Source organism: Chionomys nivalis, chromosome 14 (genome assembly GCF_950005125.1).
Source record: "Chionomys nivalis chromosome 14, mChiNiv1.1, whole genome shotgun sequence".
Classification (NCBI taxonomy): Eukaryota; Metazoa; Chordata; class Mammalia; order Rodentia; family Cricetidae; genus Chionomys; species Chionomys nivalis.
Genome location: NC_080099.1, coordinates 30904597 through 30932560, shown reverse-complemented (window position 1 = coordinate 30932560; position 27964 = coordinate 30904597). Strand labels below are relative to the sequence as shown.

At 43.4% G+C, this 27964-nt stretch overlaps 1 protein-coding gene across 2 annotated transcripts in view; it reads left to right on the top strand.

The window, feature by feature from the left end:
* Positions 1-27964, top strand: part of Snx24 (sorting nexin 24) — a 157291-nt gene that overhangs the window by 67046 nt on the left and 62281 nt on the right. For both annotated transcript variants that reach the window (XM_057789357.1, XM_057789356.1), the window contains exon 2: positions 27280-27363. In XM_057789357.1, the coding sequence (XP_057645340.1) occupies positions 27280-27363 (84 nt within the window). The remainder of the gene's footprint in view (positions 1-27279; positions 27364-27964) is intronic.

Below are 27964 nucleotides of genomic sequence, written 5' to 3'. Positions count from 1 at the left end.
AGGCTGGGTTCTGCCACACTGCCCCCTTCTCATTGCCCACTTTACAAAGATTGTTCTTAATGCTTGTCATCTTCCTTCCCAAGTGAGTGTCCAGATAGCATGAGGGCAGCAGCGTGAGTCTGACTCCAGGCAACTTTGGTTTTCAGCTAGACGACGGAGAGCACAAAGCCCAAGCGTTTGAAAGCACCGAGTTTGTAACGGTGCTACCACATGTATTTTGGACTGGGTAATTGAAAAGGAATATTTCATTCCACTTTTCTCAGAATACAAAGACTGAAGCAGATTACATCAAATGGTAGGCTCTGTGGAAATTCAAAATTCATAGTATTTCTCGAACAGTTTAGTATGTTTGAAATGAACACACTGAATACTTTTCTGCATCTTTCTTTGTTTTCGTTATCTGTGTAGGTGCCATAAGCAAAAGAAGGTCAGAAGCCACATCTAATGTCCCTTACTCAGATCTACTTAAATGTCCCCCCACAATCCTGCCCCTGCTGACTTGGCCTTTAGAAAGGGGAGGCTGTGTGTTCAGCCAGCCAGCCCTTCTCCTTGCTTGATGCACTTCTGCGCCCTGTTTGGTCCTGAGCATGCCCCAGGTGGTTTAGCCCTTTTCTTCTCAGGGCTTGTGGCTGAGGGGCGGGTCTGTACGCACTGCCTGAAGCTGGGCTTGAACAGGTGATGTCAAAGGGAAGGATGATCTCTGCTTGAAGCAAAGGGGCAAAGTTTGGTCTTTACTAACAAGAGGTAGCTGGAGCGAGTCCGAGTTTCGTCGCCTCTCCGTCCTGTTTGTTGTTTGTAAAACGAGATCTATAGAAGGAAACCTGAAGAAATTAATAATAAAGGCTTACATTTATTCAACATTTTCTTAGTGCCAGATACCGTGCCAGGCACTTTACACCCATAATGTTATTGATTTCTTGGAGCAGTTCCCTGCGGTTCAGATACTATTAACTTATGTTTTGCAGATGAGAGGGAGGAGAGGCACGGGGTTAAGTGATTTGTAGTGTGGCAGGGTTAGTGAGCTGGGCAGGATGGGAACCCTAGCAGCTGTCTCCCATCTGCAGGACTCCAGTTCCCCCACCTTCCCCAGGTTGCACACAGGCGCAGTGCTCAGGAAATGAGTCAAGTCATGCCTAGACGTTGCGTAACATTAAGTCCCAAGAAGACACTCTCTTTGCATTTATTGTCTAATCCTATGTCTTTTCTCCCACTCACACATACACGTGCACACACACACGCACACACACAATACACATGTATATAAAATACCCCCTGAAGCTTTATGTGACACTGCTAATATCTCTTAACAAGGAGGAGAGCCAGCTCCAGTCCAGAGCCTTCACCAGGAAGCATACTTTAAAACCGCCCCTCTTTTCTTGTCTTAACCTTCTATTTATGGCAAATGATATTGGCCTCCTTTATCTGGTTGTAACTTAATGTCTTTAGGTCACATTGGAGCAAAAAGTCAACCCAAAGGAAAATCTTCAGTCCAGGTAGGATGCAGATGTGGTCCAGTTCTGAAGGTGGTATAGGAATTTGTAATATGGGGAAATTTCTCAAGGGAGCAGTCGAGGGGTAAAAGCCAGATAGCCCTCAGGGGAGAGTGTTCTGTTCCTTCATACGGCAGCCAGAGGGCCAGCAAGCAGGTCCCATCTGTGCCTTTTTCCTTCTCTTTAGGCGGCTACTGTGATTTAGTGGAACTCTTTGCAGACCTGAAGTAATGTGTAACTTCACAGCTAGCTGCACTGGCAATGGAAATGGGAAGTGGTTGGTGCTGTTATCTTTAAAACCAAAAAGAACAATCTGTAGGCCTTAGTTTGATGTCTTGGTTCTTGAGAAACAATTAAGTTCTATTTATAAGTAGATTCCAACTGTATCTAGCTTATCAATTTTTGTTTGTTTTCCTGACAATGCCGTAAGGGGTTGGTGGGGGAGGGGAGATGGTACCTGAAACATTTAAACTTCTTTGCACAGTAGTATCAAAGTTTTCACCTAGGCAGTTACAGCTCACTAAATGGTAATTCTATTTTTTTTTTTTTTTAAGGACAGCGCAATTAGATTTTGTTGAGATTGAGACGTCAGTGTCTCTTGGTGTATTTGTCAGGACAGAGTCACAGGTAGTTTGCAAGTGCTCATGAGCAAATCGGGGTGGGAAGACATTGAAACCAGCACAAGTAGATTGTCCTCATCATCACGTAGACAAAACAGTCAGGAGCCGGGCTCCGGGCTATAAGCGCTAGTGGCATGATATAATGAAGTTGTATTCTATTAGGCTCCTGTGCGCGGGGAGCAAATGTCATCACCTGAACGTGGCCGCATCTCTGTGATACAACCTCATCTGTTCCGTCAACTAGTTTTGCTCTGATCAATAAGCAGTTTTCTGTGGCCTTTCACTGCTGTCAGATGTCATTGAGTGATGTAAATGCACGTCAGAAACTGGAAACTTGGCAGCCCCCCCCCCCCACAGTGGGCAGAGGCAGAAGACGGAAATCGCTGCAGCGGACACAGGTGACAGCTGACGTCTCCTTGGGGTGACTGGGTGTATGCCGCAGCAGCCGGCATTTTTCCAGCCTCGACACAAAGGAGATGATCCTGTTATTTGTAAAAGACAGAGCAGATGTTTCCAAATAATTTAAGAAAAAAATATTGTTCTTTTAAGTTGTAGCACGGTGATTATGTGATTTGTATAAAACGTTCCAAAAATAATTAGGTTTTGGCAAACGGAAAATTAAGGCAAATGAAAATATGTTTCTAGCCATTTTCTCTACCGCTCATTGCTTAAATTATGATTAGAAGTTTTGGTCAGTCACCAAAAGGTGTAGCCCCCAAAACATTAACTCTCACAGTGTTCATGCAACAACAGGAAGGAAAGGAAGTTGCCTAGGGCTGCAGCCAATGGAAGAGCCAGAGGAAAAGCAGGCTCAGCGCTGACTGCTGTGGCAAGGGTCAGATCCAATACCGACTGTTCAGAATCGTGCAAACACAGTGGAACATTGGGTAGCCAGTGAGGACCTTGGGGAGTGCAGATCGGAACCTGGTCAGGGAAGAGTGGGGCATGAGGAGCACTTTCTTTTCTGCCCGTGTGAATGTTCTATTGTTCAAAATGTTAAATTATAAAAGAGATATCTATTCCACATGTAGAATTGTCTTAAATGTGTGAAAAGAAGTATAGTATAGTACAGTACAGTATAGTATAGTACAGTACAGTACAGTATAGTATAGTATACTATAGTATAGTATAGTATAGTACAGTACAGTACAGTACAGTATAATATAGTATAGTACAGTATAGTATAGTATACTATAGTATGGTATAGTACAGTACAGTATAATATAGTATAGTACAGTACAGTACAGTACAGTATAGTATAGTATACTATAGTATAGTATAGTACAGTACAGTATAATATAGTATAGTACAGTATAGTATAGTATACTATAGTATGGTATAGTACAGTACAGTATAATATAGTATAGTACAGTACAGTACAGTATAGTATAGTATAGTATTACCAAAGGACAAATGTTCCCAGAGTTCTGGTTAGATTTCTGTGACTACAAGGACATTCGGGACACATAGCTTGTAGTTGAAGTGCTTGCCTAGCATACAGAAGCCCCAGGTTAGATCCCAGCACTACATAAAACTAGGGATGGTGTCTTATGGCTGGAATCCCAGAACTTTGGAGTTAGAGGCAGGAGGATAAGAAGTCCACTGTCATCTGCTGCTGCATTATAAATCTGAGACCAACCTGGGTCACATAAGACTGTCTCAAAAAACCAGCAAACAAGTAAAAAGGCATTCAAGGTCCTATAAAAGATGGTGAACTGAGGCTGTGTTATGTGGTCCACGTGGATGGGAGGTTGTGATCACCACCCTAAGATGTCTGATTGACTTACAGAAAACACTATCTGGTGTTGAGCTGCTGTGCCTGTGGGGTTAGGGATGAAGCAGGATGATTGACATAAGCTTTGTGCTAGATGTCCAGAAGATCCTGGAATGCATGGCTGTCAGCAACCAGAAGCTGGACACAGATGAGGCTGAGGACCTGAAGATGGTGGTAACAGGTATCACCAAACAGTCATGTTCATGGCTACCATGCCCCATAGCAATGAATGGTAGGTACATCTAGCCAGGGGCTGCCTTCAGGAGTTTGCTGTGCTTTTTATTAGCTCTGCAGCTAAGCCCAAGGAGCCTATAGAGCAAAAGAAAAGGTCTCATGTCAGAGTCAGAAAAGAGAGAAAGCAGCTGCCAATCTTGGAACATGGTTTTGTTCTACCCATCATCGTTTTCATCAATAGGCGATAGTGACATGTTGGCAAAGTCCCTAGAGGAGATGGAGTACTGTGCTTGTACATTGCATGATGGAAAAGGCCAGGAACAGCAGGAATTTGTTCGACCTCAAGGCCAGAGCCAAGGTTTGCCTGGTCATGGTCATATCCAAGATGTGTCTAAGGTTATCAACTATGTTATGGCCAAAAATATGGACAATTACATTCACTACATTGGCTACGTGGAAAAAGCAAGGAAGAGTGGTGTAGCCATCACAAGAGCTCAGCTTGGTTCTATGCACTGGAGCAACCTCCTCAAGAGCCTGTCATCTTGTCGCCCAGAAATAGTGGGCCACCCAGATACCCAGCATAAACAATTACCCCACCAAGAAGCTCTGGGAAGAAGCCAGGCTTGCTTGACAAGACACTTCCATGAAAGTGCCTTGGCACTGGGGCCTTTTCTTTAAGATCCTCATATCTCTTCTTCCAGGTTCTCATTCTTGTGCTAGGGCAATTAGGAAACAACCAAACTCCCTAGTTTCAGACCTTCCAGGACAAAGGCCTGAGTGCAGAGCTACACAGGGCCAGGAAGTAGGAGGCAGGGAGAACAAACTGCCTCAGGTTTGGCTCAGTGCTACCCTGTGCAGCTTGGTGTCTGTCCTGGTTTATGAAGTGTTAGTTTAGCGCTGTCCCCTAGACAGAACAAACACCTGGTCACCTGATGGGATCTCCAGCAGCACAGAGGTGGGTGTGACTGTGTTGCAGTGACATCATTACTGAAAGTTATCCAGAGGATCTGGGTACCCGTGAAGATTGTGACCATCTCTGTTACTTTGGTAACTGTTTTGCATTGGGAGTATAGAACAGATTCGGAGGGTTTAGAACTATGTAAAGCTCTGTGCCATGGTTCTTGTGCATTCCAAGCATTCCAGCCCCAGGGAATTGTTTTAGATATGGGGACAGGGTAAGCTGGCTGTGCCCATCCTTAAATCATGGAGTGAAATTTCATTTTTCCTGTTGAGAAGATAAGTTTGCATATTCTGAGAATAGATGCATGAATATTAAAATACCAAACAACAAAACCGTTTAGCACATGCAGGATGGCTCAGTAGGTAAAGGTGCCTGCTGCCAAGTCTACCAGCCTGAGTTCCTGGGAGCCACATGGTGAAAGTTTTCCTGTAACTCTGACTTGTGTGTGTGTGTGTGTGTGTGTGTCCAGAGAACACACTCAAGTATTGCTCCTCAGGAGTGATTTCCACCTTATTTTTTTTTTTTTTTTTTTAGACAGGCTTTCTCACTGGCCTAGAGCTTGCCAAGTAAGCTAGGCAAGCACCCACCAGGGATCTGCTGATTTTCAGCCTTGCCTTCCAAGCATGTGCCAGCATCCTCATGTTCACGTGGGTTCTTGTAATTAAACTTAGGTTCTTGTGCTTTGAAAGCAAGTATTTTACTAGCAGAACCATCTTCATAGCCCCCCAAAAAGTGAGATTGAATTTCATTGGTTCTTTCCCATAAAGTATTGGTTGAGTAATTCATTCAAGAGTGTGTTTTTTACTGAGGAATACAGCCAGCACTGGGGCTGGGTGGCCAGAGGGTTTGTCGGTTCAAGGCAGAAAGATAGTTTATTCTAGAAATAGCAAGCCAGTATTCACTACGAAGGAGTAGGACTTGTAAAGAGAGGATGTTGGGGAGTTAAGATCACCAGAGATCAGATTCACTCTGAGAATGAGAAAGTTACTTGAAATAATCTAACAGGAAGTTACTGTGGAACTTGACTCCCTCCCCCGCCACCCCCACACACAGGGGCTTTAGGTGCTCTCTGCTTTGCTCCCATTGTCTTGAGACTTCCCCACCCAGGGTAATCCAGTGGGCTCTTTGCACAGCCCCCACCATGTCCAGTTTTTGCTTTTTCCTGTTTCTTTTAAAGCTCTTTTCCTGTTCATCTCAGGGTCAGTGATACCAGAGCAGGGAGAGGAGTTCAAAATTAGGGTCACTCCCTCTTTGCTGCGAGGCACGCTGGGAGTGTAAGGGGCGGACTGACTTCTGGGAGAGAGCAAGTAATTGAGCTGAAGAAAGCTAAATAATATGTAACCATTTCCGGTAAAGGTTCCAAAGTGGGTGGCTCCTAGCCTGCTGTCACCTGGTTAAGGTAGAGGTGGAAGGGGTCACCGCTAGCCCTTTCACGGAGATCTCTGATTTGGATCTTAGCAATCATTCCCACCCTGCTATCCCATGAAACTGGCTTAAAGTCTTTTCTCTTCCAATGTACCTTCTAGGTTCTTTCAACAGTGTATAGATAGACTACAGACGCATGGATGCCCTGCGCGGAATGGGGAAGTGAACCTAAGGCATTGTGTGTGTGTTAGGTCTAACTGCTGGGCTATGTCACAGCCCCATACCTCAAATTCTCTGTAGTAGGTTATTGCTGGGCTCCCTGACACCTCCGCCCTTACAAACTCACTTTAAGGAAACAGACGCTTCACCTATCCATAACCTGCGGTGTGTCTGAAGGCTGACAGGTCAGCCTCATCTGGCGAGTAATCTGGGATGTACGCATCCCAGATAATTCTGATCTGCTTGCATGGCGTGTTCTGTCATGCTCCCCCCCCCCCCCGCCCCCAGTTCTATACTGTACAGAAGATTTGTCAGCTAGCCTTAATTATTTTGATATTGGGATCTAATCTCTACAACTTCAGATGCTAACCTCCTTTTCTGTGACAGAGGAGCTTCTACTGAAGTAAAAATGACTCTCCTGCTCTTAAGATGCCACAGGGAACAGAAGAACCCTGGTCCAGCCAGGCTTCTGCCTCGTTCAGCAATGCCCCCTTAGAAAATGGTTTCTACCAATGAGCACAGAAACCTTCCCAGGGTGACTGGCTGGGAACATGCAATGCAAGCTCTTAACTTCTTCATAGAATTTATGGAGTAAGTATGCTGTTTGCTTGCTTGTTCCATTCCTCTTTCTCCTTCTGACTTCACATTTGGTTTTCAGACATTTAAGAAAGGATTTGAAGGAAACCCACTTGGGTGTGCGTTCAGATTTTCAGCTGTGCCTCCCAGCCTTGGTGGTAGTGATGCACTCTTTATAGGTTTTTAGTTGCTGGAGTGAGGATTCTTCTCATATTTAATCAGCAGCAATCTAAGAGTTGAACTAGTTTTGAACCCCATTATTATTATTTTTTTCATGTTGAGAAATATTGTGTGTGTGTTTATTGATTTTTATTGAGCTCTACAATTTTCTCTGCTCCCCTCTCTGCCTCTCCCCTCCCCTTCAACCTTCTCCCAAAGTCCCCATGCTCCCAATTTACTCAGGAGATCTTGTCTTTTTCTACTTCCCATGTAGATTAGATCTATGTATGTCTCTCTTAGGGTCCTCATTGTTGTCTAGGTTCTCTGGGATTGTAATTTGTGGGCTGGTTTTCTTTGCTTTATTTAAAAACTACTTATGACACTTGGGAGGCAGAGGCAGGTGGATCTCTGTGAGTTCGAGTCCAGCCTGGTCTACAAGAACTAGTTCCAGGACAAACTCCAAAACCACAGAGAAACCCTGTCTCGAAAAAAAAAAAAAAAACAACAAAACAAAACTACTTATGAGTGAGTACATGTGATAATTGTCTTTCTGTGTCTGGGTTACCTCACTCAAAATGATGTTTTCTAGCGCCATCCATTTGCCTGCAAAATTTAATTCTGCTGTATAGTATACTCCATTGTGTAAATGTACCACATTTTCCTTATCCATTCTTTGGTCGAGGGACATTTAGGTTGTTTCCAGGTTTTGGCTATGACAAACAATGCTACTATGAACATAGTTGAGCACATGTCCTTGTGGCATAGTTGAGCATCCTTTGGCTATATACTCAAAAGTGGTATTACTGGGTCTTGAGGAAGGTTGTTTCCTAATTTTCTGAGAAATTGCCACACTGACATCCAAAGGGTTTATACCAGCTTGCATTTCCACCAGCAATGCAGGAATTGAACCCCAATATTATTAAGTCTCTTCGCCGAGATGCAATAAATCAAATTAGGCCAAATTAAATCCAGGTTTTAATCTGAGTAAAGCATTCCTGGGTGGTCCCAGAGGAAGAGGAGAAACCAGGAGGGAGAAGCACAGGGCAAATCGGGAAACCACACCTCAGATAGCCTGTAGGTGTGGTCCCAAGTATCCCAGGGGGAGGAGCTGACCCCACCATCCCACAGGTGGGGTCTGGAGAGGGCAGCTCCTGGGGAGACTCCAAACAGAAATCCCAAAACCACATTCATGTATTCAGTAAATAAGTCTAAAGCAGAACTTGCGCTATTTTACGTTGTTATTCCATTTATTTATTTGTTGTGTGTGTATTTATTTGCGTGTGTGGGTACGCATGAGCTAAGGCACATGTACCAAGGTTGGGAGATGGCTCCGCACAGTCAGTTCTCTCTGCCCCCTGTCTGTGGATCCTGGGGATTGAACTCAGGTCGTCAGGATTCGTGGTAAGTGTTGTTACCTGCCAGGAGGTTCCAGTTGGAATGTGGCTGATAAACCAAGAGGCATCATTGAGAGCAGTGATAATAAGGGTCAGAAAGGTCCTTGTACTCTAAGAAAGCTACATCTTTGGCCTCTGATGCCTCTTCCTCCAGGCAGCCCTGCTATGTAGATCAGTCTAGTCTCAAACGTGTGATTATTTGGAACAGCTTTGCTAGTCATAATAACTCTTGCCTCAGCCTCGTTTTTTAAAAATATTTATTTATTATGTATACAATATTCTTTCTACGTGTATACCTGCAGGCCAGAAGAGGGCACTAGACCTCATTCCAGATGGTTGTGAGCCACCATGTGGTTGCCGGGAATTGAACTCAGGACCTTTGGAAGAGCAGGCAATGCTCAACAGCTGAGCCATCTCTCCAGTCCCCTTGCCTCAGGCTCCTTATGCAGGAGTCAACACGCCGCTTCTTTCTCCTATGAGGGTAGCTGTTGTTAGTGTCAGGCTCTGTCTTTCTTACCCTACTCAACCCTTTAAAGGCTCTCTCTCTAAATACAGGCACATTGAGAGAGCATCCTCTGCGCATGGCGGAGGTGGCAGAGTTCAGTCTGGAAGTGAGATGGTCTCAGAGAACTTGTCTCCCTAGGTGGAGGATTGAATGAGAAATGTCCCTCATGGGCTCAGGCATTTGGACAGTTGGTGCCCATTTGGGTGGCACTGTTTGGGGAAGCTTAGGAGGCGTGGCCTTGCTGAATGAAAGCCACTAGAGGCAGGCTTTTGGGTTCTATGGCCCCCTTCTTCTTGCAGTTTCCTCTTTGACTTCCTGATTGTTGCTCCCGTGAGGTGAGCTGGCTCAGCTTCCTGTTTTAGCTACCATGCGTGCCTACTGTCTGATTTCTTTCTGTAAGTTACCTTGGTCATGGTGTCTTATCATGAGCAAAGGAAAGCGACTCATACACTTACAGAGAGAATTATTCATTAGGCTTTAAAAAAATTTTGTTTTGATTTATGTTATTAGGAGAGTACATTACTTTATAGTTAATTATGTTTTATTTTGGTAGGTTGTAAGTGTCTTATGGCTGTAGATTATGGCACCATGTTTATTAGGAATTTAGTATAAAGAGTTCACCAAGTTTGAAAGCTGGTAAGTGGATGCTAAATGTCTAATCTAATTTCCCGATGTCTATTCAGATGGGGAGGAAAAGGTGTTTCAGAGAAGCTAGGTGTTTACCAAAGCCACCGAGTCCTGAAGAGCAACCAGAGTGGGTTTTCTGGAATGTGGTTGCCTACTGTGCGTCACCCAGCACCGCCTGTGAATAGAGCTGAAATGAGGTTGAGACTCGGTGCTGTCTGAGTCCGTTTCTCCACGTACAAACTCCGGGGTGTGTGTGTCTGATCTGTAGAAAAATTTATTTTATACTCAGGGCAATTACAACTTTTTGCCACTTATTAAGACTTCAGAGATACAAACCAGTAGCTCAGTAATTGCTTTCTTGAATCTGCCTTTAATAATTACATTTAGTAAGGCTGTATCGAAAATTAGAAAGGCAGAGACTAATGGAAAACTAGATTTTTCACTGAATTAGAAAGCAAGACAATCCATATATTGACAACACTTCAAGTTGAAAGAGATCAGGAAAACTGTTTTGGACTGTTTGTGCAGAGAGGCAAACGGGGCCCTGATGGGCAGTGGCACCCACATTTTATGGAGACAGAGAAACTCTCAGAGATTTCATGTAAATCGGCACGTTGAGAGGAGAGAGTCCAGCTCTGATTTCAGGGAAGTCATTTGAATCTTAAAGCCTGGAATTTCTCCTTGGTCCTAACAAAGAAGTAGAAAATAAAGAATTGTGTTAATGAAGTGGAAATATCTTCGAATTTGAAAAGAAAAAGGTGCACAACTCATTTGGGAGGTTGTACCTAAGAACCAGATAGAAACCCAAGCAGGAGAGCTGCGGCGAGAGGGACATTAGATTTGTTCCTGTGATCTTGGTTATGCTGATTTTTTGTGACTAGAAAAATTAGTCATTTAATCTCCCTGTATTTCAGGAAGCGTATTAGGGAGATGTGACAATATATGAACTCTCTGAGGCTATTTAGGTATTAGGAAAGTAATATCATAATCTTCACTGAATGAAACAAACACTGTCACATCTTCCTATGTCAGAGGGTCAAAGGGCAGGAAACAAGGTCAGGTAACCTCTCACACACTGGATTTCCTCCTAGCTCAGACCCTGGCTCTGCAGGTCACTTGTGTGGGGGGTCCCACGGAGCTCTTCTCATGTGCAAGGTTATTGGAACTTCAGAAAAAAATAATGCCTTCAAAAAGAGCTGAATCTCTTTAGTGGTGTCCTGTTAGCCTAGCCCAGCCATTCCTCAGAAGGCCAGCGTTTGCTTACAGCCTATGCCACTGGCATATTTTATGTATCCCTCCAAGGTAAGAGGTTTTGAAATGTCCAGAAATTAGAGAACTCAGGTAGCATTTTGTCTTGAGCCAGCTTTATGGCATTTCCTTTTCAGCCAAGAAGAGAGAAGTAAGAAAAAGAAGCCAGTGGAGCAAGACAGGAACAGAAAGTGTCTGTGGTTGAGCCTTCCTGAGAAACCTGGGTCATTAGTGTTGGTAGGCGGAACTGATCACAGCAGAAGTTACACAGGCTGAGGAAGGTGGGCAGAGAGCAGGGAGAGAGAGGATAGAGGTGGCCTTCCTGGAGAACTAACTACATCTGCTCCTTGGCCAGAGAGATGCAGACCAAGACAGCTAGCTGGAAGGAGTCGCTGCTGAATGTGCGGAGGAACTGTGAGGTAAGCAAGCTTACCTAGTGTGGTGGTTTGAATCGGAATGGCCCCCTGAGTGAGACTCACGTGTTTGAATGCTTGACCCTTGGGGAGTGGCACTATTAGGAGGTGTGCCCTTGTCAGAGGAAGTGTATCACTGTGGGGTGGGCTTCGAGGTCTCATATGCTGACACTATACCCAGTGTGACACACAGTCTCCTTCTGCTGCCTGTGGTATCAAGATGTAGAACTCTCAGCTCCTTCTCAAGCACCATGGCTGCCTGCATGCCACCACGCGTCTCACCGTGACAATAATGGACTAAACCTTTGAAACTGTAAGCCAGCCTCTATGAAATGCTTTCCTTTGCAAGAGTTGCTTTGATCGTGGCGTCTCTTCACAGTGATAGAAAGTCTAACTAAGACACTGACTTATGGAGGAATTAGCATTTGATTGTCCATACGCTGTGTAAAATGTGGTATAGAACACGTGCATATAATTACAGTCTCTACCTTAGAGCAGACTTGGAACAAATATATCTGGCAAAGCAATGCTATAGTTATAGTTATATAGTTATATAGCAATGCTAATGTTATAGTTAAGTGAAATATTAAGATGTGAAGAAGTTTTGGTCACCCCCCACCCCATGTTATAGATAACAGCCAGCTAGAGCTAAGAAGGGTTCTCCTGTGATTTTGCCTAAGTGTTAAGGAGGGAGGTGGTGTGGGGTTTGATGATTCATAGCTAGTTTTCTTTTTTAAATAATTATTTCCAGTCAAAAGTATGTGTGTGTTATGTATTCAGAGTGCAGAAAAAAGAAGAAAAAATTTAAAAAGGAGGAGAAGAAAGGAAAAACAGAGAAGGGAGAAAAAAAAACACTTCATAATTCTTTAAGAACATTTTCTGTCCCACCCCCACCCCCAGGACTGTCTTATAAAGGATGTGTGAATGAGCCTGTGCCCTGTGCCGTCATGCACATGTGCTTACTAAATTAAGAGTCTCTCTTTTAGTAGCCTGCTTTCATTTGTTCTGGTTGGGAGGGTCTTGCAATGAAGCCCAGGCCAACTTTGCACCTGTAGTGTCTTAGTCTTCTGATTGCTGAGATTACAGGCATGTAACTAGCCTGCCCAGCTTTTTTTTTAAATTTTAACAGAATTAACAGTATCATTTTATGTTAATAAATCTTATAAAATATGCATATGCTGTTATTAGTCCTCCCCTAAAACATTGCTATGTTTGTAATTTTTGTCATTGAAATGTACTTTTAAAAAGAGTTTTGACGGCTGCGTAGTGGTGGCGCACGCCTTTAATCCTAGACTTTGGAGGCACAGGCAGAGAGTATCTCTGAGTTCGAGGCCAGCCTGGTCTACAGTGCAAGTTCCAGGACAGGCTCCAAAGCTACAGAGAAACCCTGTCTCAAAACAAACAAACAAACAACAATAAATAAAATTAAATAAAATAATGAACATACAATAACTTTGTAATTGTTAAGGTTTCTCTTGTTATAATGAAGCACTATGGCCATAAAGTAAGCTGGGGAGGAAAGGGTTTAGTTGGCATACACGTCAGCATTGCTGTTCGTCCCTGAAGGAAGTCAGGACAGGAGCTCACACAGGGCAGGAACCTGGAGGCAGCAGCTGATGCAGAGGTCATGGAGGGGTTCTGCATAGGCTTGCTTCCCCTAGCTTGTTCAGCTTACTTTTTCTTATAGAACCCAGGACCACCAGCCCAGGGATGGCACCACCCACAATGGCTGGGCCTTTTCCCATCACTCATTAATTAAGAAAATGCCCTACAGCTGAATCTTATGGAGGCCTCTTCTTCATTGAGGTTTCCTCCTTTTGGATAACTCTAACTTGTATTAAGTTGATGTAAGCCTACCAGCACAAGTTTCTTATAAATATGAAAATGAGAAGTAAGTCATATTTCAATTTTAGCATGGTACTATGTGCAATAAACAGTATATAATATTAGTATATTATATGATTACATATTATAGAAATAATCACCCTTTTGTACTTTGTGTTCAATGTGTGTGTGTGTGTGTGTGTGTGTGGCGTTCCTGTGTATGTGTGCCAGTACACTTGTGTGGGAATACACATACACATGTGTGCTTGTAATGTGGAGACCAGAGGGTGGCCTCATGTGTCACGCCCAGGGCCACCATCTGCCTTCTTTAGGGAAGACTTTCATAACGGCTTGCCACTCATCAATTAGGCCAAGCTGGCCGTCAGCGAGTCTCAGAAACCCTCCTGGTGTCCCCTCCCCAGTACTGGGATTATAAGCCTTGCCATCATTTTTATGCGGGCACCAGGGATCGAACTCATGTCCCGGTGCTTACTAGGCAAGTGCTTTACCAACTGAGCCATCCTTGCAGCTCCTCTGCTATATTTTTTTTATGGGTATTGATTCAGAGTTAAGAGTTCTTTTGGTTTGTCTCCTGAAAAGCCATGTAAGAACAACAGATAAAACTTTTATTTCCAACCATCAACTATATTTAAATTGGATGTGCTGTCCCTGAGAGCCAGGCAAATTACTTCTTGGGAAATGTTTTTTGGTGGTGATTTGGTTTTTGTTGTTGTTTGTTTTTGGTCCTGTTGGGACGATGCTGTGATTTTAGCCTTAGGAGAGCCAGTCTCAGCAAAGCTATCCTGACGAGCAGAACTCTGGATGTGTTGAGAGCGAATCGTGGCTAGAGGCATTAGTGCCATATTCTATGAACCATTTTGTCTAGAAAAAGACTTTGTCCAAAAGTTTCGTTTAGACCTGTATGCACTGATTCACAAGGAAATGTTTGCTGATCCACTACTACACTGTCTCTGTGTAGAAAGAGAGAAAAGCACCCATTATGTGTAGGTAGGATAGGGATTTGACCTGTGAGTGTCTGATGCACTAAGCCCAGGGGTAAAGCTTGCAAAGCAGGGCCAACCTGCCGCACTTCCACATTGTCTGACTTCCCCCGTAGTTGCCTGCTTCGGACTTCCCGGGGACTCCTGGGGATGCCTGAATTAGAGCTTTGCGTGTTCCATATCTCTGGAGACTCCATATGGCATGTTACTAACAGTAAGCAGCCCGTACAAAGAGCAGAAAGCCCTCAAAATGATTATATTTCTGCAAGTCAACACCTTTTCCTGAGTCCATTGTTCTTTTCTAAAGCAGTCAGACAAATTAAATGATTATGATATATCATGTAACTGGAGAATCTCTTTGTTTGGGGTAAAAGAAATCAATACAAGAAGCGCGTGGAGTGGCCTTTTCCTCTTTCCCGGCAGCTCCTTGCACATGGCTTCAGAAATGCTGATTCCACACGGAGAATGACAGTGATTCATGCCGAGACACGGCTCATTAGGAACCCTCCTCCTCTCCCAGACCCTCATCAGGTACTGGCTCTGTAGATCTGGAAATAACAATTGCTTTGATACAGAACTTTAGCCGTAAATTTGTATAAATAAATTTAGTCTAAACTGTGGGACAGTGCAGGGTTTGTGTGGTTTCAGTGGGTTCATTTAAGCCCAGCACAAACCAGTGGATTGTTTCTGTGCATTCTGGGACGTGTTCTCGTGTTCTGCACTTGTATCTTCAGCATTGCCCACGCTGACCATTTTGTTGGGAATTGCCCCTTCTCCCCCAGCATTCCCAGTTTCCTTTTGCTGGCTCCATACTCATTCCTCATTCCAGGTAGACACTTCCTAAAACTATTGCTGTGAAGAGACACCAGGGCCAAGGCAACTTATAAAAGCATTTAATTGAATACTCACCCACCAGTTTCCGAGGGTTAGTCCATGGTGCCATGTCAGGGAGCTTGGCAGCCGGCAGGCAAGGAGGCAGGCATCGTGCTGGAGCAGTAGCTAAGAGCTTACTCCTGATCCAATAAATGCTGGCTGATGGGGTGGGAAGGTGGGGAGCAGGAGAGAAAGAAAGATATCGGGCTTTTGAAACATCAAAGGTGATACACTTCCTCCAACAAGGCCATACCTTCTAATCCTTCCTAAACAGTTCTGCCAGCGGACCAAGCATTCAAATATATCCGCCTATGGGGGCCATTCTTGTTTAAGCCACCACACTGTCCTCCTGCCCAGCCTCCTGAGTGGGCGTTAGTGTTGCAGACATACGCTACCATACCTAGCTTTGCCACTTTACTGTAAGGATTGACTGCAGACCCTTTGGCTGGGGTCCAGTGCATGCTAAATGCTCAAAAGCTATTTGGAGAAAAGGATCAAATTACCATGATTATAGTGCAACACTTACAAGGAAAGTGACTAGATAGACATTTTCTCCTAAGGGCGTTAACGTCTCCGAGTTTTGAAGGAAGCTGATCATTCTGTGATCTTCAGGAGCTGCATATCTTCCTGCAAGAGGACATTTTAAAGCCATCAGCACGTGCTTCATAACACCTGTCCTGGCCCAGAAGCCAATTTCCCATCCCCAGGCACCTGGGCGGCGGCGGGGGGGGGGGGCGGTCTTGATTTAGATGTGGCCTCCATGTGTGGGTGGGCACAGAGCTTGCACAGGAGCAAGACCTGCTCTCTGCCCATCTTCCAGAGCTGAGCACCGGAATGTAAGGCTAAGAGAGTCCTTTTGCAGCTGTTTGTGGCAGCCCCCAGTCCCGGGATCCAGTAAAGGCAGGAAGTTCAGCCAGAGAAAACACAGGAGGAGTCTTGGCTCTCATTGCCCCCCCGTGTCCACACAAAGGGGCTCTGAATGAAAAAAGAGCTTCTCAGCCACATAAGCTTATACTGTCCACAACTTGAGATGAAGTTATCCATCCACACATACGTGTGTGTGTGTGTGTAAGTTAAGAGAGAGAGATTAAAGTATTTTTAAAATAAAGGTTTTTTTTTGTTTTGTTTTTTTGTTTTTTTTTTAAGTGCAAATAAGCTGGGCACGGTGGCACATGTCTTCCATCCCAGCACTTGGGAGGCAGAAGCAAACAGATCACTTGAGTTTGAAGGTAGTCAGGGCTACACAGTGGGTTCCAGGGCAGTCAGGGCTACATAAACCCTGTCTCAAAAAAGAAAAAAAAAATGCATATAAGAAACATCACATACCAAAATTAAGCAGATCCAAAGCCCATACATGCCCATGAGCATCTGCCACGTTAGAACAGCCGTTCTGAAGTGATGAACCTCACAGTGGATTTTCCACTTTCACTATGGAATGTATCTCTATGCGCCTATCCACTACTGAAAATGAAAAACCACAACAGTAAGAACCAAAAACTTAATTAGCTTTATATCCTCTTTTATGGCTCATGTGCGTTACTTGCATTTGTCCTGCAGAACTTTCAAGTTTTGATCTTTGGAATTGTGGGATTTAGCGAGACTGTTGTTGTTTAGAAATAGACAGAGCCCATCATTCAACTTTATGATATTCAGAAAAATCAGAACTGTGAATCACCTTAGACTCCTTTAGTTTCTATCCCGAAGGATTCTGGAATGAATTGAGACTCAAGCGTGTGCCTGTCTGTGTACAAGTGCTTATGCACCTTACCCTATGGGTCTGTTCTGCCGCCAGTCTTAAGATGCCAGATGTGTTCCTGCCAGGAGACAAGAGGGACTCAGAGGCACCCCGGGATGGCAAATGTGGGTTCAAGCACAAGACTCTGGACTGCTCTTCTCTCCATGGCTTTGTGTGTTTCCTTCTGAGTAAGATTAAGTCTGAGAGTTGCCTTTTAATAAGAGGCCTCATTTCAAAGTGGCTTACACAAATTTTAGATTCTCCTGAACAGTACATGTTTTAGATTTTTTTTTAATTTTTATTTTATGTATATGGGCGTTTCGCATGCCTGTGCAGTACTCATAGAGTATGTATGTAAACACACACATAGTGCATTGCTCATGAAGTACAGAAGAGGGTATCACACCCCCTAGAACTGGAGTTACAGATGCCTGTGAGCCACCATGTGGCTGCTGAGCACCTAACCCAGATCCTTTGCAAGAGCAAGCGCCCAGTCTCTGAGCCACCTTCCAGCCCACAGTACGTTTCTGATCATCTTTTTGCCATCTGGATTTTGTACTGGCATAAGAAACGTGTTATACTGTGGAATCTGCTTCTGTCATGCCTAATTTACTGGGCTTTCTTTCTCACAAAAGTAACTCATTTTACTCTTTAAGATTGCTGGGCTGCGGTGAGGTATTTTCTTGTTCTTCCCAATTTGTCTTCCTGTGTTAGCTAGCTTCCTGGCATTGTAACAGCCCCCCTGAAATAATCAGTCAGTACATGAGGTAGGAGGGCATTTGGGCTCTTGTTTGAAGGATCCAGTCCACAGTCATGTGAATCTATTACCTTTTGGCTATGGAAAACAGCAGATCATGGCAAAGAGCAAGTAACATAGCAAGAATGTTCACCTTCTGACGCCTAGGAAGCAAAGAAAGAAGAGGAGGGGCTGAGCCATGTCCTTTAAAGACATAACTTCAGTGATCAGAGTGACTTCCCATAAGGCCCTCTTGTTAAGATTCTGGTACACTTGGCAGTGGTGGCGCATGCCTTTGATCCCAGCACTCGGGAGGCAGAGGCAGGTGGATCTCTGTAAGTTCGAGACCAGCCTGGTCTACAGAGCTAGTTCCAGGACAGGCTCCAAAGCCACAGAGAAACCCTGTCTCGAAAAACCAAAAAAAAAAAAAAAAAAAAAAAAAAAAAAAGATTCTGGTACACTTGGTGCATGCCTTTGATCCCAGCGCTCAGGAGGCAGAGAGGCAGGTGGATCTCTGTATATTTGAGGCTAGCCTGGTCTACAAAGCAAGTTCCAGGACAGCCAAGCCTGTTAGACAGAGAAGCCCTGTCTCAAAAAAACCTAAACAAACAAAAAAGATATGCACGCATGCACTCATGCATGCACGCAGGTACACCCAAGAAGGTAGCACCAAACTGGAGCCTAAACCATTAACATCCAGGCTTTTGTAGAATAGTTACGATCCAGACTTTGGCACCTGGTCCCAATTCTCCACTAAACCTGCCTTGGTGCCAGGTCTGTTTAAGGCATTGGCAGCATCAGGACATTTTTTTTTTTTTTTATCTCGGGTCTGAAGTTCACCTTTGGAAGATCCAGAGATTTGATTGGACTCCCAGAGCATCATGAGCCAGAAAACACTTTCTGAAACACTTTCTGACTACAGGTACTAAATCCTAAGCTAAAATCCAGGGATGTGATTTGAGTCACTGGAATGACCAAGTGTTTTAATTTTGAATGGACTTTGACAGAGGCGCATACACACTCCCTATGTGCACACTCTGGGGTCAGCTCCTCTGGCGGTGGAGACAGAGAGGGGTAGATGTGATAGCTGGGTTACCAGGAGTCACCTTGTCCTCTCTCCAGTAACCTCCCTAAGAAAGAGTTTTACCAGCCATTATTTAAGTTAGTGACATAAGTAGGCATCATTATTGAGAAGTCTTATTAAAAATCAAGACTATGTGATAAGAGCCAGCTCTTCACAGGCAGTGTCCATCAGCGTGATTGGGGGTGGGGTGGGGAGTAAAGAAGGAGATGGCTTTGGTGACAAGGTTCAGTAGGTAAGTTGCAGCTTCTGGGAGGTTTTGGAAGCAAATAAATTTTGTTCTCCACCCCAAGCCATGGGTCTGTGATTAGGGGACACAATCTATAGCTAAGTAGTTTGTGGGAAGAAAGATGGATTCTTGTTTAACTGTGTGACAAGTTGAGACAGGTTATCTTTAGAAAGAAGCCCATGGAAACTGTTTTCTGCTTTCTTCTGGGGATTTTGTCCACCTCTTCATAAATAGCAATGATTTTCCCTCTTCTTGTTTGTCTTGCGACCAAGTCATGTGTTCTCTAGCACGGTGCTGTCAAGAGTCCTGTCTTGTTATGTTTATTTCAATGGCAAAGATACTGTATCATTGTTATTTAGAGATTTGCCCAGTTAGTAAGTAGTGGAGATAAAATCTATTTTCATTCTAGTAGATCCTAAAGAAGAAGGGGAAGGCCCAGAGAGCAACTCTCTTCTGGGATGGCTCATTGTTTAACAAATGTGATTTGTTAGCACAGCTCAAGCAAGCCAAGCCGAAGTGACATTCATATTGTATTGAGTGTCTAAGTCAAAGTCACATGATACTGAAGCTAATGAAAAACTATGTAGGCAATAATGCGTATGACCTGATGGGTTTGAATGCATTTTTTTCCTCACTGAATTGATTGATTGGTTTTGTGTCATACTGGTGATGTGGTTTAAAAGAAGAAGAAAAACGAAGACTTTCATAATCATATAATCAGTCAAAAGGCAGCCGCTAAAATCACCACTAAGGTTTAAGATTGAAAACCTGAAGCTGTGAAAGTATATCTAATCCGACAGTCCCACAAATACCAATAAACTCAAGAAAAATCTTTCCTTCTTTCTCTACAGAAACATTTCAGACATTTGACCTAACTGGCATCATTATTATGATGTCTGAAAGCAAAATATGTGCAGAGGAAAAATAAGATGTGCCCAGGGCCCCAGAGAACCAGGAACTGAAGCGTCACAGCTCTCAGGAATTCATAGCCCTTCTCATGCCTTGTATCTCAATTTTCAAGTCTCTGTTGACTCCCAAGCACTTTGCAAAATGAACTTAGCTTAGCTGATCCCATCTTTGTGTTTCCTTCCCTTCCACATTCAGCTTTCGCCGTGAGAATGAGCTTAATTTTATAAAGCATTTTTTGAAATTACCTGGCATGAGTGAGAAGGAAACGCGGAACACCCAACAAACCCGCTTAGGAGTTTATTAGAGGGGGCATGTAGAATCGGTGTGGTGCGAGGGGAGAGAGAGAGAGAGAGAGAGAGAGAGAGAGAGAGAGAGAGAGAGAGAGAGAGAGAGAGAGAGAGAGGGAGGGAGGGAGGGAGGGAGGGAGGGGAGGGGAGAGAAATGACATGCCCAACTTCTTAAAAGCTGCCTAGTGTCTGTGCATAGGGGGTTGGCGTGACTACGTCATACACAGATGATGGGCTCACGCATGCGCACAGGGCTTAGCTGAATCATAGTGGATATAACCACTCATGTGCACACATGGGTCACACAGAACCTTTTAACATTAAGGCACTTCAGCCTGAGGGCTTGTCTGCACATGCATGGCTCTAGAACCCTGAAGTGTCAGCCTTATGGGATTGAAATTATTACATTTTAAATTTAAAATTATATTTATTAGTGTGTGTGTGCCCATGCGCATGCATGTATGAGCGCGCATTCATACACTCACATCTTCACTACACATGTTATGTGAGGACTGCTTTGTGGAATTGATCTGCTCCTTCCACTTTTACTTGGGTTCTGGGGATCAAAGAGATCACCAGGTTTATGCATCAAGTGCCTTTACCTATTTAGCCATCATGCTAAAATTAAAAGTTTTCCTTAAATCAGGAGATTTAAAGGAAAATTATAATTTTTACCAAATTTCAAAGAAAATTAACATATATGTGTAATAAATATTATATATGTTCCTAAGTACACGCGCACACACACACATACACACACACACACATATGTGCTTGGAAACCCCTGTTTTTGTGCATTCGGCAGCTTTTTAGCAGCGTCTTTTTATGGCCAATCATGTCAAGGGAAGAAATTCTCACCCCAGTTCCTTTTCTTTTAATTAACATTTTTGTTTGTTTGTTTTTCGAGACAGGGTTTCTCTGTAGCTTTGGAGCCTGTCCCGGAACTAGCTCTTGTAGACCAGGCTGGCCTAGAACTCAGAGATCCGCCTGCCTCTGCCTCCCCCAGTTCTGGAATTAAAGGCGTGTGCCACCACCGCCCGGCTTAATTAACATTTTTATTTTAGGTATATGGATGCATACCACATGTGTTCCTAATGTCAGAAAAGGGTACCAGATCCCCTGGGACTGGAATTACAGGTGGTTGGGAGCCATTATATGGTGCTGGGAATTGAACCTGTGTCCTCTGGGAAAGTAACTGGTGCTCACAAACTGAGCCATCTCTCCAGCTCCTCAAGTTTCTTCTTTCATCTAGTTCCTTCCCAGTACACCTCATCTCTCTGCTTGTATCATTTTTTTCCCAAAGGCTTTATCTATATCATGTCTTTTCTCATGTTTTCCCTTCCCATGGTCATTTTCTTTTTAAATGAAAATAGTTTTTTCCATATAATGTATTTTGATCATGTTTTCCCCTTCTTCATCTCCTCCCCAATTCTCTCTACCTCCCCACCCATTCAACTCCACACTTTCTCTCTCTTTTTAGAAAATAATCAAGCATATAAAACAAACGAGTAGAACAAAACAACAAAGAGGGACAAAAAGAAAGAAAAAGTATGAGAAGCACATACACAAGCAGCCACATACATGAAACCCATTAATAACACAAAATTCATGGTATTTTTATACCGACAAGGTTTTAACATACTTATAACCTGATGTGTAATAATAATTGTCTTCCATTCCATTCTCAATGTACAGAATGAGTCTAAGAACTGAGCACAGTAATGAATGGTTACCACTAGTCTGTGTTGTGTATGTTTATGTGTATTTGTGTGTGAGTATTTATGTTTTCACTGTGCAATCAAGAAGTGTGCTTGGAACTGTGTAACCCGCCTGGTGGGTCAGTTATTCTAGGGTTGTAACCCGCCTGGCGGGTCAGTTATTCCAGGGTCCCTGAAGAGGCGCTATCTGAAAAAGACATGGGCGGGAAAGAGGAACAAGGCCAAGCAAGATCTGTTGTCAAGGCCTCACTTTATTGGCGAAATGGTTGTGGCTTATATAGCCCTTGAATGAGGAATTTGGCTTGGGAAGGGGGCAGGGGCATGGCCAGGGCACGAAGGGGTCTTGCAGCAATGGTCACGAGTCAACACTTGGTCAAGAGTCGTCAGTTAAGAGTTGATACACCTAGTGTTCTCTATGCAAGCAGAATCGTTCCTTTTGTGATTCCAACCACAACAGTTCTCTAGATAGTTGGAATGTGGGGCGGGTTCTGCTAACAGATAGCTCTCAAGGTAGTTGGGTGTGGGATGGGCTCCGCCAACAAACAGTTCTCAATACAGTTGGGGTGGGGTGCTCTCCGCAAACATCCCCAGGACAATGGTCTCTGCTATCATCCCTGGAAAATGGCTCTTGACAGAACTGTAGAGGGGAAAGCATCAGTTCACAATCATTGAGTGTGTGCTGCTCAGTTATATCAAGCAAAGCTTGGTACCACATCATGTTGCATTTAGTTTGTTTTATATTTGAACCTTTATATTGTATATAGTTTTGGGGGGGAGTGGTGTCAGAGACCATGGGAATACACAGCAGGTAACAACTAATTTTCAGATGTCAATTCACCGGAGAAATGATTCTCTGATGGAGGAGAATCTCATCTAAACAGAGCCTATGGGAACACGGACTCTGGAAACTGTTGTTCCTGTCTGTTCATTTCACATTTGCTAAAGCAGTTATGGTGTCTCCCCGATACCTGCACTGTAGTGTATAATTTCATATGATATGTATTTGTAATTTCATGATTGTTTTTCAATCTTATGGGCACATATACCTATGGATGGTCAGGAAGATGACTTCTCATTAAGCTGTATAATTTTGATGTATAGAAAAATATACTAGGGGGCTGGAGAGATGGCTCAGAGGTTAAGAGCATTGTCTGTTCTTCCAAAGGTCCGGAGTTCAATTCCCAGCAACCACATGGTGGCTCACAACCATCTGTAATGGGGTCTGGTGCCCTCTTCTGGCCTGCAGGCATACAGACAGAATATTGTATACATAATAAATAAATATTTAAAAAAAAAGGAAAATATACTAGGATATGCTTCATTACTATTATCTATTGTCCCACAACGACTGGAAGACACGGAAAAGCCTACTTTGTTTTTTTACTCAAACTACACACAGCTCATTTTTACTTCAGAGCAAGTTCAAACTAGACTGAATGTTTCTGTAAATGCATCATAAGTTAAAAAGTTTACAGATATGCACTTGGCCAGAGTTGTAGATGTCTAACCAAGGTTATTAACACAAAGCAACCTAAAAAAAAAATGCCAATTCTTTGCTTGCCAAGACTGGCTGATAAGACCTGACTTTCTGTATAGATCACTCTGCAGCGTATCTCAAAGGGTCCTGTGTTCCTGGTCTCTGGTCACAGTCTTGTACCTTGAACCTTGAAACCTTGCACTGCCATGGTAAATGGCTCAGCTCATTATCAGTTTACCCAAGGAATGTGCTATGACCAATGAGATGTAACTCTTGTAACTTTTTTCGTATTGATTCAAGCTTCCTGTAAAAATATATATTTAAGCCAGGTGAACAAAGAAGCAAGGGAGAATTGGATAGAGTTACTCCTGTCCTTAAAAGGGACAGCTTGTACCATATATAGAACCCAAATCTCTTCTTAGGAGAGGCTTGAATTATTCATTAGATGTTTCTAGTCTGGTATAAGCATTTTTTTTCTATGATTGGAGGTGACATGCTTTGGGTATGTCCATGGGTAATTTTTCTTGACTGTGTTAGCTGAGGTGGGAAGATACACCCACTGTGGGTAGCAACGCTCCCTAGGCAGCAGATACTAACATGTCTAAGAAGGGAGAAAGTGAACTGAGCACTAGTGTGCATCCATCCTCTCCATTTTGTTGTTATTCTGGGGTTCTTTTGTTTTTGTTTTTTTAGACAGTGTCTCTCCATGTTGTCTTGGAACTGTCTATGTGCATCAGACTGGCCTTGAACTCACAAGTGTTGGGATTAAAAGTGTGTGCCACCACCACCCAGCTTTCTTTTCTGTCCTTGATTGTGATCTAGTGTGACCAATTCTCTCAAGCTCTTGTCTTTTGCAGTGACTTCCCATACCTGAAGGACTGCAGACTAGAATTCTGAGCCAAATAAATCCTTTCTCCTTTAAGTTGCTTTTCCCAGGGTATTTTATTACAATAACAAGAAAAGAAGGACACCCTTTGCAAACCTGGGGGTAAAGCTGGAGAGACAGCCCAGTGGTTAAGAACTCTTGTTATGCTTGCTCAGGCTCTCGATTGTTTCCCAACACCTGCATCAGACTGTTCAGAACCACCAGCATCTTCCAGGGCGATCTGATGCCCTCTTCTTCAGACACTGCATGTATATTGTACTCGTGTCTGAAGGTGACGCCGGTAGGTTGAGTGTTACTGATATCTGTCCTATGGATTCTTCAGCCAATTAAAGAGGCTGTTGTGAGGCAACCCCAAGTAACCAGACCCTGACAGTTTTATCAGCTCAGTGGCTGGAAACGACTTTGATTCTTGCCACATTGTTTTGACCAATAAAGGGAGACGCAAGGTTGAAGCTGCCTGCCTCTTGAATCTGTTTCTGGACACGTCTATCTAGTTCTCTTTGTGAGAAGCTTTTGCAAGAAAGATTATTTCTGCCGGGCGGTGGTGGCGCACGCCTTTAATCCCAGCACTCGGGAGGCAGAGGTAGGCGGATCTCTGGGAGTTCGAGGCCAGCCTGGTCTACAAGAGCTAGTTCCAGGACAGGCTCCAAAGCTACAGAGAAACCCTGTCTCAAAAAAAACCAAAAAAAAAAAAAAAAAAAAAAAAAAAGATTATTTCTTTGGTGAATAACTGACCAGTGTTTTTCTAAGAAGCAATGGATGTGTATCTAAGAGTTAGCATATGCATATTTTAAAAGAAAATAAGAAAAGTGTTGAGGAAGAATTCTTTTTTTTTACTGCAATCTTTTTTTTTATTAAATTTTTTTTAATTAAAAATTTCCGCCTCCCTTTTCTCTCCCCCTTCCCCCACTCCCCACTCCTCTCCCTCTCCAGTCCAAAGAGCAGTTAGGGTTCCCTACCCTGTGGGCAGTCCAAGGTCCTCCCCCCTCCATCCAGGTCTAGGAAGGTGAGCATCCAAACCGGCTGGGCTCCCACAAAGCCAGTACGTGCAGTAGGATCAAAACCTAGTGCCATTGTCCTTGGCTTCTCAGCAGCCCTCATTGTCCACCATATTCAGAGAGTCCGGTTTTATCCCATGCTTCAGTCCCAGTCCAGCTGGCCTTGGTGAGCTCCCAATAGATCAGCCCCACCGTCTCAGTGGGTGGGTGCCCCTCTTGGGAATATACCCAAGAGATGCCCTATCATACGACAAAAGCATTTGTTCAACTATGTTCATAGCAGCATTGTTTGTAATAGCCAGAACCTGGAAACAACCTAGATGCTCTTCAATGGAAGAATGGATGAAGAAAGTGTGAAATATATACATATTAGAGTACTACTCAGCGGTAAAAAACAATGATTTCTTGAATTTTGCATGGAAATGGATGGAAATAGAAAACACTATCGTGAGTGAGGTAACCCAGACCCAAAAAGATGAACATGGGATGTACTCACTCATAATTGGTTTTTAGCCATAAATATAGGACATTGAGCCTATAATTCGTGATCCTAGAGAAACTAAATAAGAAAGTGAATCCAAAGAAAACATACAGTTATCCTCCTGGTTATTGGAAGTAGACAAGATTGCTGGGCAAAAATTGGGAACTGGGGGGTGGGGTGGGATGAGGGGAAAGGGGAGATGGGGAGAGAAAAGTGAGAAGGGGAGGATGGGGAGAGCTTGGGGGAATGGGATGGTTGGGATAATGGAAGAGGAAGAATTCTTAAAGAAATGAAATGTTAATATGAGATATTGATTAAATTGATAAACTTTTTCCAGTAAAATTTTTTAAAAGCGGGTTTGTTTGTTTTTTAACTGCGTCTTACAGTGAAAGAATCTGTGATTCAGAGACACACAAAAGTACAGGTAGTGTTTATGTTTGATAGTAAGTCTGAGCTAAAATAGTTTTTGCATACAAAGCGGAAATACAGGGCCATCGGGCTCTATTTTCATATTGAAAGTATAGAACCTTTCATGTCCTATGTTAAATACAAATACATACTATATTTTGGATAAACAGGGTTTTTTGTTCTTATTGTTGTTTACTCTGTGATGTCCTTTGTTCTTTTCCAAGGGTTAATTCAAACTGGAACTCAAACTTGCCAATATTTTCTTCATCTCGGGGTTTACAAACTGTCACTTAGCAAAACGAGGGTGAGGCAGAGACTCGGGAACAGCCCTGGCTCTTTATTTCCTGCCAGGTGCTCCTCCCTTGCAGAGCGGAGCCTTGTTTCCAGGACGTCTCTCTCTCTCAGTACCTCTCAGTGCTCTTCCCAGTCTTGACCCACTGACCCAAGGATCAAGAAGATGTCATGTTAGTGCCTACTAATTAGAGTGCCCAGAGCACCTCTGCCTGTGGCCTCTCAACCTTTTGGAAGTGAGAGCAGAGGCTGTCACTCACATCAGGCGGGGTGGGGGGTGGTGGGAATGAGCCCTCCCTGCATTTGCCCTGTTTTGCAAACAGCAGGATAAGCCCAGCTGAGACTAGAGACGAATATGCAGGTTAGGAAGAAATTAACCTAAAATGCACTGCTGTTTGCATGATTGCCTCAGATGACACCTGCCTTCCTTGAAGTCCCCAGTCAGGGTGCCCCGTGACTGCGTCCTCAGGGATTTAGCTTTTGCAGCACACTCTCAGCTCTGTGCCGTCATTGTCATTTGATGAAGTCATTTCAAGGGAGGGATATTCCCTGCATAAAAAATGAATTAGCGTTTCAGTGCACGGGAGTTTCCCGTCTGTAGACACATTCTTGGAGATGCTGGAGTTAGTGGGTGAGGATTTGGTTCGAGGGCTCATTAATCAGTGTTGTTGGGTCAGGGTCTCCTGAGCCTTCTGGGTTCGGGGAGAATCAGCTTCTGTAATTAAAGGGATGAAATATATCACAGTCACAAACTTAACACATCGACAACTGAGGGGTTTGAACTAGTGGAATTAATCTCTTTAATTTTTTTCCCCCTTAGGTGTTTAAAATAGAAGTGCTAATGAATGGAAGAAAACATTTTGTTGAGAAAAGGTACAGCGAATTCCATGCCTTGCACAAAAAGGTAATCTTTGGTTTTATGTTTTCCTCCTTTTTTCTGTGTGGCCCATGATATAATGTTAAGATTCCATCCTGTGTTCCTCAGAACATTGGCTGTTCGCTGTGTATGTGGTTTCTTTATAACGGCATTCATTTCCTTTTAAAATCGATTGTCCAATTAGTGTGTTTGATTTTTATTTTTAAATAAGTGGGTTTCCTTTCAAAATCGCTTGCATATGCACAGCTGTGGTGAAAGCTGTTTGCAGTACATTGCATCAAATATTAAATGTTTACAATGAATAAGATCAATGCCCTCATCTGTCCAAGAAATACATATAATGTTCTTTACACAAAAAAAACACAAGAAATCACTATGCAGCAAGAAATTTATTAAATTCAACTTAACTTAATTGTTGTGTACTTAGACACACTTATGTATCTACACGTATGTTCACATGGAGTACATGAAAAGAGTCCCATCCCCCTACCGCCCATGGCTGTCCTCAGAGTTGTGAAGAGCGACTATACCAGAATGATCGGTGCTTTAGCTCTGAGGTCCTTTCAAAGTCATGGAGTAAAGAAACAGAAGTGCAAAAGAAATAACTGATACTCAGGAAGAAATGGTC